The 13,542-nt window shown below is 38.9% G+C and overlaps 1 protein-coding gene across 1 annotated transcript in view; it reads right to left on the reverse strand.

Moving 5' to 3' along the window:
* LOC139689986 (C3 and PZP-like alpha-2-macroglobulin domain-containing protein 8) overlaps window positions 1–13,542 on the reverse strand; it is a 224,310-nt gene that overhangs the window by 51,677 nt on the left and 159,091 nt on the right. The window contains exons 10-11 of the mRNA XM_071587150.1: window positions 12,628–12,871; window positions 12,007–12,157 (exon numbers count right to left, since the gene is read on the reverse strand). Coding sequence (XP_071443251.1) covers window positions 12,007–12,157; window positions 12,628–12,871 — 395 coding nt within the window. The remainder of the gene's footprint in view (window positions 1–12,006; window positions 12,158–12,627; window positions 12,872–13,542) is intronic.

A 13,542-nucleotide genomic window follows, 5' to 3' on the forward strand; every position in this document is an offset into this window, starting at 1 on the left:
TTCAATCAGCATAAATATGGTAAAGAATTACGTAACTTAAATACAAATTATTAAAATTAAACAAAGTATGATTTTTTATAAGACTTATTGCCACTTATGTTGGATGTTATTTAATTGCTTTCTCGACGACCAACTTGTTGTCTATGCATGTAATTTCAGCGTAATTCATTGATCTTGGTCTAATAATGATGTGATGACATATGTAATGTTATGGAGGTATTCATTCCAAGGTGAACTTTTCCGTAAAGAATTTCCATGTCTTAATCGTTTTATTGTTTGTTGTCCAAAAATCATGAAAGCATATCCTTTAATTCAATCCGTAATTCCATAATTATTCATTGGCTGATGAGAAACGATATGTGTTTTATTAAACGTTTTGCTTTTGACTTCAGTTCGGCAGTTCATTGCCGATAAATTTTTGAATTAGGTGCTGAAAGTAAGTCTTTGAGGCCATAGAGATTTTGTTGCTTCTTAGTCCCGGCGCTGCTATCGAAAAACTCCACAGTGAAAGGAGTTGGCGGCTATGCTTCATCTTAGGCAGAAAATAAAAATTCGACTTCCCACATCTGGAAAGTTCAGGCTGGTTTTGATTGATTGCATGATATAGATGGGAATCATTCATTGGTAATATGAATCTGTAAAACCAATGGAGACTGCATGTTCGCGATCGGAGAAAAGAAGGGGAGCAAGACCGATGGGAAAAAAGGAGCCCGAAGATCGTAGAGTGCTTCGTGCAGCGCGAGAAACCGTGGACTCGTGGGGAGGGGTTTTGCGCTTGGAGGGTGCGGGAAGAATGGAGGAGGAGGCGAAGTGTTGAAGATTTTGCGGGCATGGCGAAACGGAGAGGGAGGGGCAGTCGGTCGGGAAGATGGGAGGTTTCGGACAAAGTGTTGAATCAGGGGTGGAAGTTGTAAGGGGAGGGGGTCGGAGGGGGACGGTTCTTAAGGGTGTGTTTTATGGTGTAACAGAAGAGAAGGAGATATGGAGGAGCGGCGGAGTTGGGAAGGTTGGCGTGGAAACGAGGGGGGAAGAACGGAGGAGAGGAAGAGGGGTTATGTGGAGGGAGGGTGAGCGGAAGAGGAAAGGAGAGAGGACAGAGGTGACGACTCGGAACGAGGAAGGGTTGCCGGGGGAGAGGTCGGAGGAGAGGGGAGGGCGGCGGGAGAAGGGTCGGTGACGACTGCGATATTGTGCTCGTGGGTCGAAAGGCACGCGGGGTTGGAGATAGGGTCGATTGTGAACCGGCACAATGGCTTTTTGTGCCATTTGTCCCGGTCCTGCTTCGCCCAACAGCTTCTCCCAACCCCTAGCCCTCCTCTCACGCTTGCATTCTCTCCCTCCCGACCCTCGCCCCTTCACTCCCCCAAAAGCCTTCCTTCTTCATCCGTCCCGAGACAACCTTAGCCCTCCCCCTTCTTGGATTAACTGCCAGTCTCTGGCTTATCCCTCACTCCACCAACTGCTCTCCGTGGGCCAACACTGCCTAGCCGGCTTGGCTTACTTTAATCCATCACCGCGGATATATCTCTCACTATTTCCTCCAGTCCCTACCCTTTTTCTTCCCCTGAAACGGGGACTCCTCTAACTCCTTTCTTCAACACGTGAATGCGCAATTTGTGGCTCCTTTCCCATTGCGAGGCGGAATAAGATCTCGATTTTTTCTTACTGCCACCTACATCATGGTCATGTTCGAAAGGGTTGGGGTTTCCTAAAGGGTGCAAAGTTTCCTAAATTAAGTTTTATCTCGTTCGCTCAGCAGGAGCTGGGTGAGGAGATTTTCATCCCACGAGAAACGTCACTCAGGGGGAGCCAAGGGCCGTGGGGGTACTGGATGATAGGGGATTGAAGTTTTTTTCACATGACTCCCATCTGCTTCCGATGATATATTCATAGCAACAGGCTGAAAACGGACTTTAGAGTTAAATGAAATCTTATGGCATTTTAAAATTACACACCCTGTTGAATTACTCCTGGGAATGTGTTTGAGAGAATGTTTATCTTCCATTTCAAGTAACTGTTATGATGGTTGAGGTTCTGAACCGTTTAAGTAATATTTTATCTCTAACAGAGAAACCATCTTGATTACTTACGTTCCCTTTTTAGACCATAAATTAAATTAACTTTATTGATTATTATAATAAACTGAAAGAAAATGGGATATGAGGTGAATTGAATCATGAAGGAAATCTATGGGAATATCCTTGTAAAATACTTTCTCAATTTCGATTTCGCGTTGAGAGCCCAATTTAGTACTTTCATCCTGTGGGTCAGTTGAGCCACGGACAAATTTTAAATTGCATAATTTACAGAATTTATTATAAATACATGCTCCTCAAAATTCTATCAGAGAATAATTGATTTATAAATGCCAAAAAGTAAAAAAAAGATTAATTCATATACACGTACATGATGTACTTAAGAATGTTTTGAAAAATTGTAGCTAAGGATTGAAAAATGAGCATGAACCTGTTTACGTAATAATAATTCATAATGGTCAATTGATCCTTTATTTCATATTGAAGGAAAAACAAATACGTATTAAGAATACATTCAACAAATTCAGGCGAGATGTAGTGAAAGTTCATCATTATAAGAAAAACAAGTTTGCACTTTTCCACTGGTTTATTGGTAACGGACAACACTTTTTGGGTCACAGAACTATCCTCGGGTACGAGGCACATGTATAAAGGCGGTGTATTCACTATTTGACCTTCTTACACCCGAGGATGGTTCTGTGAACCGAAACGCGTTGTGCGTTACCAATAAACCAGTGGAAAAGTTCAAATTTGTGTTTCTTGTAATGTATTTAGAAGATACGTATTCTTAACTTTTATTAATTGAGATATTGACAGATTAGTCATTTTGTGAGAATCAGCAAACTTTTATGCTTAGTTATTCCTGTGCTGTTTTTAGATGAGTGCCATTATTATTTGAGGGGTTTCATAAATTTTTATGTCGCTTACAAATAAACTCGTCCTTTTTTACTGTCGACAGTTGGACCATGGCAACACGAGAGGGTAGAAATCTCAGTGAGGAATTAGGACAAAAAAAAAATTCATAGAAGTTCATGCAACTATATTTTATCTCTTCCTCTGTGTCTTCAAAACGTATGTTATCCTTTCATTTAAAAAATATATTATATTAATTTGTAATATTTGTAGACCCATTTTGTTAAGTTTGGTTCCAATTTTTCACTTATCACCGGAACTATGTACTTACTAGCCATATATTTCTATTTTCTCTAGATACTGGGTCCTCTTATCTTCCTAATTGGCGTCGGCATTCTTTCTACCAATATTTTCCTTATCCGGATCCTCCAAGTTTAATTCAATAAAACACCTCGTTTCCTTTCATCAGTGCCACTTAACGTTTCCTTCCTGCCAAATTACTTTAAGGTTAACGATTCGAGATATCACAGTACCTAACTGTGAAGTGGATTCCTGTCTATGTAACCATTGTATCTTCCTGGTCTTCTTTATTTTATGAGATATTAATTTATTCACAAATTTATAATTAAATACATTTTGTTCTATTTTGTTTAAAAAATCAACATTTAAGTAAATTTATATTACTAGTTATTTTACAAATAAATTTTTTGTGAATAGTTTAGGCAAATATTTTCTTACGAGACCTAAAATCACGATTAGTCTAGCTCCCGAAGGGAATGCAGAATATTTGTCGTTGGAAATACAAACTAGAACCGAAACAAGTATGAATATGTAGATAATCTTTAGTTCGGCTCTATGTTTTATCGACTATGAAAAAAGGTCTCTCTACCTTTTAATAACAGGCAATATTGGCTCAGTATAGCTTATAATGGAAATTATAGAAGTATTGTTTCAAAATTATTGACATTTTGCCTAAACCGTTGAGTTTATTTTTTAAAGTTGATCAAGGTTTTTTAGAGTTACCATTATAATTTTAGCATGAAACTTCTAGCTGCATTCCAATGAATGCTGTTATTATTTTGTTGACCTGAATTGATTGATGAGCTCCGCAATAATAATAAAAAGCAATAAAAATCTGTCGATGGTCAAGTGACCAAAAGAAAAATTTAAATGAAATAATGCGCAATGTATTCAGGAGCGAGGAAAAATAATGGTTTAAATGAAATCCGTATAGATTTTCCGGAGAATATGAACGTTGGATATCGCTTATGTATTTCATTTTTATACAATTATATATTACGTACAAGTTATACAAGGATTAATACTGCATATACTAGTCTTACACATTTTAGAACCCTGAAAAAGGAAATGGAGGAAATAATTAAAACTCTCCGGAATATTTATACCAGTATATATGCCTTATTTATGTATCGCTCCTAACTTAGTGCCTAATTTTTGAAGAATCAGAGCATAAACATAAATCATTAGTATAGAAAGAAGTGTCATTACTTGCTGGTCTTACATATTCTAGGGATGGGATTATTTCATATTCGTAGCTGAATTAAAATAACCTACCACTTCGAATAATCGGTCTATACATAACGTGGATTTGACAAAAAACGAAATATTGTAGTTTGTAGGAATTGATTAAAGAGAGCGGAAATATATACACTCTAATCGGGGGTTTTATTTCGAAAAATGGGAGTGATTGATGGGGTTAAAAGAGTTAGATTGAGAGGGTGAGAAAGATTATTAAAATATATTAGGTGAAATACTAGAGAAGAGCTTAATTTGGTTACACCCACCATTTTTCATTTCGGAGCAGCTTGATTCACAAAGGATCGACGAATTTGGAATATTGAATCCGTTATAAGTTAGATTGGTATATGCCTCGCAATATTAATATATTATTTTCCGTAACAATATTCCTTGCTTTAACGTTAATGTTTTAAATACTAATGGGTCACCTTTCATTTCTGTGATAGGCTTAGTCGGGTCACCGTAAGGGGTACCTGAAAACATTATATTCTCTTCATTATAAATAAAATACGATTCAAGCCCGATTGTCTCCCTATTTAGCTATAATGATAACGAGTACTGGAATCTTATCGAGATACATACATAATTAAAATGATGGTGACTCACCAGATCCATGTGAAACTCAATACATACGTTCATACATGCATAAATATGTGCTCACTCAACCCATAAGATATAATCCCCCTTTATTTATAATAAATTTTGATTACACTACTAAATATAATACTGTTAATTTCGAAATTAAAAAAACATCGCAGCTTAAAAATCATTTATCATGACCAGAATCAGAACCTAGGCCCTCGTAGTGGATCACTGTTCTACTATCAATCAAAGCAAATGATTTGTACCCTGTTGAAATTTCTGCGTTTTGTTGTGCCTATCGAATGACTCCGTTGAAATAAATTTTCTTACGTGCACTGAATGGTTGAGGCCTTAACTTTGTAGAATTCCATTTTTAACTTAAAGGAAAAATAATATCTTTGCTTTCTACAAAATAAACTTTATTCGTCGACTAGTTTCGTTTACACTGTAACATCATCAGGACTAGTGCTGATGATGTTACAGTCCATCACTATTCCTGATGATGTTACAGTGTAAACGAAACTAGTCGACGAATAAAGTTTATTTTGTAGAAAGCAAAGATATTATTTTTCCTAAGTTAAATTTTCTTACGCTATCAATACGACGTGGTGGATTGAATAATTTTGAAAAAAGATATTTGAACAAGTATCAATATATTTAATGTTAAATTGTATTAAATAATTTAAATTTAATATTCAATATAGTGCACATGTGAGTACTCATCATTTATATTTTATATTTTAGTGCTCCTCAATTATAATGAAAAATTTACGTTTTCGTTTACGTAGTTGTTCATTTAGTTCATTCAATACATTTAATTGTTTTAATTTGTATGAAGATGAAAAATTAAGATATGCATCTGTTTTCTTGGTTTAAGTAGTGTACACTTTGGGTTAATGACGCTTAACACATAATTATAATCAGTGAATATTTACGTTGAAACCTAGAGAGGACATGAGAAAATACACAGATGTCAATTAGACCTCATTAGGAGAGGTCTTGTAAACAAACTAATTCCATGGAAAGTTCTCCGCTTTTTCCTGTATCTCTGCCGTTTTATCTTCCACCGTCCTAATTAGGGTTTTTTTCTGCAACCTTAAAACGTAATTTTGTCGGGACGGTCTTCCGAGATAGAAATTCAGATGGCGAGGATCCCTTCGGTTTGACGCCTGAGACCGTCGATGCTCGACTCTCGGCAGCGAGGCCGAGGGGTACACTCATGCTTGATACACATTGCGGAAGATATTGAAGATTGAATCTTACAAAGTGCTCCTCCAATGCATTATACAAAGATCGGGAGTAATCAGGTGCGATGGAGAGTGAATCACAATATTTCGAGAATCCAAATTTCTCGTCGGAGGAAATGGGATAAGTGAAACGGGGAACGAAGAGGAAAAAAAAACGATAAGAACTGGAGGGAAGCGGTGGAGAGATTGAAAAAGAGGAGAGTGAGTAAGGGGATAAGTGGGAATGAATAAAGGAGGATTGGATGAAAAGAAGATGGAAGGAAGGAAGGGAAAACACGAGGGGGGAAGATTGAAGGAGAGAGTGGCTTGAAGCGTCTCGGTGGTACGAGAAATGGGTTAGAAAAGGGATTAGGGATCGAGATGTTTGCAAGGGAGGAAGGGAAGGCTCCCTCTCCTTCAGAATGTGTGTACTCGAGAATGCGATAAAGGATGAAGGAGAGTACAAAGAGGAGGAGATGAACAGTTGACGGGAGAGAGATAGAATAGAGTGGGAAGGCGGATAAGAAAAGGATTCTGTCGTCCAGAACCGGGGAGAGCAGTCCGTAAGATTGAGTTGTAGGTGGGATAATGTGAAAAGATTGAAACAGGGGTGGGGGAGAGAATAAGGAGGAAAGCGGCAAGTCTCCACTCGCAGTGGAAAAAAATAAGGTTGTAAAAATATGAGGGGCATAGTGCTTCTCAAGAAAAATAGGAGTCTAGTAGAGAAATGACAGTAAAGAACAGATGCCGAAATAACGAAAATTGGTTGGGAATCATATTAAGTAATAGGTAGATGAATGCCTTTGAGAGGTATGTATATGAGAATTAAAAGAAGACGGGAAGCAAGAATGCTTGATTTACCCGTTGGTTTTCTACATCTACATCTACTTAATACCCCGCAAACCGCCGCAAGGGCGTGTGGCGGGGGGTGTTAGGACCCCACCCGTAATTTAGAAAAGAAAAAGAAAAAAAACCGCATGCAATAACCACAAAATCATATATCCACAAAAAAAAATGGCATACATTCATGCATGAACACTTACACCCCACACACATGCAAACACTCAATCTACATCTTACATACACATGCACCTGAAAGTATACCTAACAGCTTTGCAGTGTTTAACTTTGCTCCGACTTGTAAATTCAACGTTTTCAATATTTCTAAAGTGACTTCGGTCTCTTGCTATTATGATTTCTGATTGTTCGGGGAAAGAATGAGTATTTGTACCTATCCTCCTGGAATCTATCTCCCTTAGTTTATCTTTGTGGTCTGATCTACCTAAGTAGTGTGGGGCCATTATAATTCCTTCAGTGTCATAGTTAAACTCGTTTGTTCTGAACCTTTCTAAAAGTCTAAATCTCGCTTGTTCTCTCCGCACTTCAAGTGGTTCCCAGCCTAAATCCCCTAAGAGACCTGTCACACTTGTGTTCTTATCATAACAATTTTTGACAAATCTAGCGGATTTTCTCTGGACTTTATCTAACTCTTTTTGCCAAATTTTCTCCCACGGATCCCAAATACTTGCGACATATTCCAAATGAGGTCTAACTAGAGCAAAATAACACATCTCTTTAACTTTTTCATTACATTTCCCCACCACCCGTTTTATGAAGCCAAGTTTCTTTAAAGCTGATCCGCATATTGTCCTGATATGTGCTCCACATGAAAGGCGTGGTGTTAGAACAACCCCCAAATATTTAACTTGATTTGCCGTAGTAAATACTGAGCCCTCTAATTTGATTTATTTAGCCACAATTAGAAGTGATTTTAGAATGGATTTTGGCGAACGCACCTGAAAATTATTTGGAGACTCATACATTATAATTGTCAGCTTCTTCGACATAATAAGTAAGCGTACTCAGAAATCGTTGTTAGAGAAAAGAAACTTCTTGCAATCCCTTGTTTAAATTTGATTGAAAAAATAATTATCAGTTGTGCAAAGAAAATAAGATGAGTAATTTAACGTTATACCACGCTTGGTCTTGATTGAATCAATGAAAATATTCCTAGAGTAAAAAATTGAACTTTTAAATAACTCAATGCATTTAACATCTTCTAGGATATTCAATTTCTGCCTTTAGAAATATTATTGACTTAAAATGGAAATATAATGGCAACGAAGAAAAGTTTTCTTGAGGTGATATATGTTATTACTATTATCTATGATCAATAAGAATTAGAAATCAATTTTATCGATTATAAAGTATTATTAAGTATATTAGATTATAAAGCTTCATAGCTACAATTTAGTTAATGACTGGCTTATAACAAATAGTAACAATAGATAACAGTCAATCATTTTATCATTCCAAAATTTAATTTTTTATTTCTAGTCTCTGAAACACCAGAATACGTACACATTTAAAATAAAGTACTACAGTAATTAACTTGTATATATTGATCAAGGTATCTGGCGCAATCAGCGTTTAGAGTAAGCTCATGATAGAATTCTCAGTTTGAAAATGACGATGAATTTCTTGATAATACTCAAACCATGGCGAATTAAATCCGAAATGAAATTTTGGAAAAAGTAATCGCGATTTCATATCCTGGCCTCGAAAAATGATGAACATTTCTCCAATCAAATATTTTCCATTATAAATGTTTGTTTATAAATAGTCATTCGTTTTTTTGACAAAAACACGTTTTCCATTTAATCTTGGAAATATTTATTTGAATTATAAAATAGAGGAGGAAACAGTATTTTAATAACTAAATTTAATAACGTTTATGGAGAAAAGTTGAGAAAAAAATGAACGTCCTGATTGAAATATCGGGTTCTGCCAATTTGAAGAGACTGTAATACGCTGAAATTTGGAGCAGACGATAGGATGCATTAGAGGGGGAAGAGTGGACACCAAATTAATCATAAAACTTATAAAATTGGCAAAGAAGATATCGATAAAATCAATAGGGGAAATATCTACCAAAAAAAGAAGCCATACAAAAACAGGAATAAAAATAAATGATTCCTTTAATTATTGCGGAAGAGAGCGCATATAATTCCATGTAACGTGGAAAAGGGGGTAAAAAAACAAGAAAATAGTACTGTGCAGAGAAATTTGCGAAAACAGGAGATGAAATAAATAAGAAGTCCCAGGAAATATAAAAAAAGGCGCATGGGCTTGGTCTCCTCCTTCCATGGATGGAAAGAGATTTTTAGGCGGGAGTGGAAGGCGAGGGAAATCATAGCAGAAGAAACGGCAGGGATTCGGAGGAAGTGCAAACGAGTGTCAAGAACGTCGAGAATTGGAGGGAACTTGGGAGCTGTATGCGCGTATGCTTTTGTTGGAGGGAATTGGTGACTGGAGGTTAGGCGAGGAAGGAAAGGAGTTGGGCGGAGAGGAATCGGGTGGGGAAACGAGGTGAAAAAATGGGAAGGGCGAAGAGGAAAGGAAAGAAGGAGGGATTTGGATGGTAAGTCGATTTGAAAGACGTCAGTGAATAGATTAGCGAAGGCTGCGGAAGGGCTTTCTCGGGAAAAGTGTGGGAGGGTGTAGAAGGAGCGGGAGGGAATGCAAAAGGGTATGGAAGATGGGGTGTGAGGGTAATGGGGAGCTGGAGGGCGAATGGGAAGAGAAAAGACGGGGTGGGACCGTGGAAGGGCTGGCGAGAGGCTGACGGGGAAGGTGGGAGAGATTGGGAGGGAATGAGATTCTTGGAAGGGATTGGGAATATAGTCGGTCTATATAAGGAGTTAAGTTAAGCACCCGCGAAGGAGTCGATAGGGAGGCGTGGGCGGGCGGGTGGCGGTACTTTTTGGCGGCGAGTGGAGGGATACAATCCCTGAAGGGGACGCGGTGGAGTGGGGGAGGGTTGAGAGGGAGGACTGGCGGAATATAAATTGGGAAGGAAGCAAAATGAGTGTACTTGGAGGGGGGAGGTGAGGAAAAGGGTGAGAGGGGGGAGCCGAGGGAGGAAGGAGAAAGATTTAGGCAGTGTGGAGGCAGAAGGGGAAACGAATTAGTCATAGAAGGTGGTGTTGTAAGAATAAAGCGGGATGCTAGGTTGCAATAGTGTACGATTGTCTGGGCGGATGGCGATGGGAGTGGGTAATGAGACGGAGTAGCGGCGAAACGGAGTAGTGTCTCACGGAAATTAGGGGAGAGAGAGAGAGAGAGAGAGAGAAGATTCTTAGACTTAGCAGTCAACATTTCATTTCAGCGAGGGGTGGGTTGTCTCGGGGACGGAGATGTTTAGTAGGTGCAAGGGGGGTTTTGGGAAGACTTCGGCAGATCATGGCAATTTCCTCACCCACCATTTCTCCCAAATCATAGGATTTCAGTACGGATTGAAAAAGTTTTAAGACCCACCCGTACGAATCAAGCGAAATGGAAGCCGACTGCATCAACATCGCAACCGACACAGTCTTCAAACCACTCATCCCTCCTTCTCACTCTCCGAATCCCCAAGGGCGCGCCCCCCATGATTCTCCTCATCCTTATTGGAGAATAGATTACTGGTCTGGGGGGTTTTGAATGTCGTCAGGACCGCGGTTGTGAAAATATTGAGCGCATTGCGAGTTCTTATTTTTTTTCTCCTCGTAGATTGGAATGGAAAGGACGCGGAGGGGGACCTGTAAATTCGACGGTTTTGGTCGGCGGCGTTGAAAGGACCCTTTTCTCTCTCTCTCTCCCTCCATTCCCTCTTTCTTCTGTCTGCTTGGATCGAATGGGTTGGAGGGAAAGGGGGTGGGTGGGGGATGGGGAAGATAATCCTACATTGAAAGGTTGACGGGAATGGGTGGGACATTTTGTGAAGGGCGCTTTCAATTTCCCGACGGAGGAGGAGGAGGTCAAATACATCAGGATTCCTCCCGTTCTCTCATCCCGTCTCGCTTCGTGTCCCGCACCCCCCAAAACATGGAAACAGATATTAGGGAATAAAATACGGACGTTTTGACGCGGCCAGTAATTTGATTAAAAAAAACAGAGATTGATGGACACAGGTTGGGGCATAAAAAACCTTACATTACAGTCGTTTTGAGCTTTGCTCAGAGTCAATAACCGGAAAAGGGGCCCTGGAAATCTATGGAATTATGTTTGCATACGTTATAGCGTAGTGATATTCTACTTTTTTGCGATTAAGCTGTCTTTTGCTGCTAGGGCTTGTGAGGAAAATGCTACAAAATTACACATCATCTTTGTATAAAATATTTCAAATTTTAATCTTCATTTTAAAGGCTAGGGATTTAAATTATTCAAGCTATGTCATATAAACGATTTTGATTAAGAAATTTTTTAATAGATTTAGAAATTAACTATGTACTCGCTTCATTATTCCTACTGTACTGAAAAGTCAGCTTAGGCAAAAAAACTGACTTTCAGGCAAAATATATGCCGAGGTATGCTCTTGTTTTCTTCTTTTAAAATTTCGGCACTTCGTCGTAATGTGTCGCAGTATGTACCCTTGGACATCAAATCAGTAATTAAAAGATGATATAAATATGATAATTTATTCCGAAGGAAAGAATATATATATTTTCCTAGATTAAATAATCTGCTTAACCAAGAATCTGTAGCTTCTCACCGACAGATTTTTTGTGTTAGCACTCAGTAAAACGGCTTTCATAATAATTGGCTTAACCATTGGTAAAAAGTTGGCTGCATTCATCAGATTTCATTTTTTCAATTCAAGAAACTATCTATAAGTTTGCTTATAAAAATAGCATACTACTCCACAGAATATTTTTATCGAAACCATTTTATTTTAAATTGCGGCGGTGATACCGTTTTCATAGATAATGCTAATTGTATTTAGGACTCACCAGTCATATTCTTCAGACCTGGGCGAGTCACTACAACTTTGACCACAAGAGAGGTTGCTCCATGAGGTCCTAGTCGCAGTTTCTCCGTCAGGTACAGGACCCGGTTGCTCAGGAAGTGAGCTCCTTCTGTCAGTGCCAGATGAGCGGTTATCTGCCCAAGTAAAAAAAGGACACAAATTTTAGGTAAGTAAATTGAAGAAATGAAACTTTAATTTCAAATCAGTTCCTGAACATCCGTAATGCAGATAAGCGTACTTAATGCTATTTAAAAAAAATATTTAAAAATATAAAAAAACGGCTTCTCTCACACGGTGAAAGCCTAGGGCCATAATTAAGAGATCGACCTCATATTCATTTGTGGTGAAGCGTATTTTCGTCTGCTTTCGCTTTTGAAGAGAGAAAATATTACCTTGCATCGGAAATGAATGAAAATAAAAAAAAACGGGCGTCAACCCTTCCATGTAAACTTCACGTGAAACTATCAGCATCGAATGACATTTTGGATCCGGGCCGCGTCACACGGCCGTCCCATATTTCGCTGGAAGCGGATGTGGGATGCGGAGGGGAGGCATGTAGAGTTTTAATTAAATTGACCGCGTACAAGTTCCGTCGTTTACTCACGTCGAGACATGAGTTGATGTTGTTCACTATTTTGACGTCCACCTCGAGGGCTTCCCCCACCCGTAGACTGGCGGGCAGCTTGAAGTGGGTGGCGAGGGGGCGGAAGGCGGGCACCGGCAGAGGCGGCGACACCCTTACGCCCCACCGCCTCGACAGCGCCACCGCCCGCAGCGCCCACTTGCCCGCGTCCGGCGGTGCGTTGAGGCGGGTTGATAGTCCGCGGCCGCCCACCGACGCGTCAGAGCTATGGGGGAAAAAATGATAGCCGTGCATCTGTTTTAATGATATTCCTCGCTGAAATGACCAGTGGTTTAGAAAAATTTGTTTCGCGTGCAGTATATTTTCTTTTTTTCCAACAACTTAACACTCCGTATATGTCGGAGGTGAAGTAGCTAACGATACCAAAAAAACTTGCATTCTGACGATCATTAATCCAATAAATATACTATAGTTTAAGGATTCATTTGAAGGGATTTACAGTCTGCGAGAACAAGAATCTTAGGCCCGTAGTAGTGGTCAATTCCGGGATATTTACGAAACAGGTAGTACTGAAGGGGATTCCAGGTAAACATTCACATGCAATTTTAAAAGGACGATGGCCCAAAGAGACCCCTAGAGCCACAACACGATTACTAATACGGGACTCGGGCAGAAAGTCTGCGAAATGAAATTGTTGTATTTGACAGTATAAATGTTTCAGGTATATTTGATGTATTTGGTTATTTCAAGTGAGATATTTTCAATCTGTAAAACTAATATCGTCCCACCGTTCACATAGCTGAAATTTTACTTATATTTTAGAAGTTTAAAGTATCCATGCGAGTCGTTCATGAAATATCACACACACTTCTAAATTATTTCTCATATCTGTTTTTAACTTTGAAGATATATAAAAATTTACTTTTAAATATGTAT

This window comes from Hetaerina americana, unplaced genomic scaffold (assembly GCF_022747635.1).
Source record: "Hetaerina americana unplaced genomic scaffold, ioHetAmer1.1.p SCAF_3, whole genome shotgun sequence".
In the NCBI taxonomy this organism is placed as follows: Eukaryota; Metazoa; Arthropoda; class Insecta; order Odonata; family Calopterygidae; genus Hetaerina; species Hetaerina americana.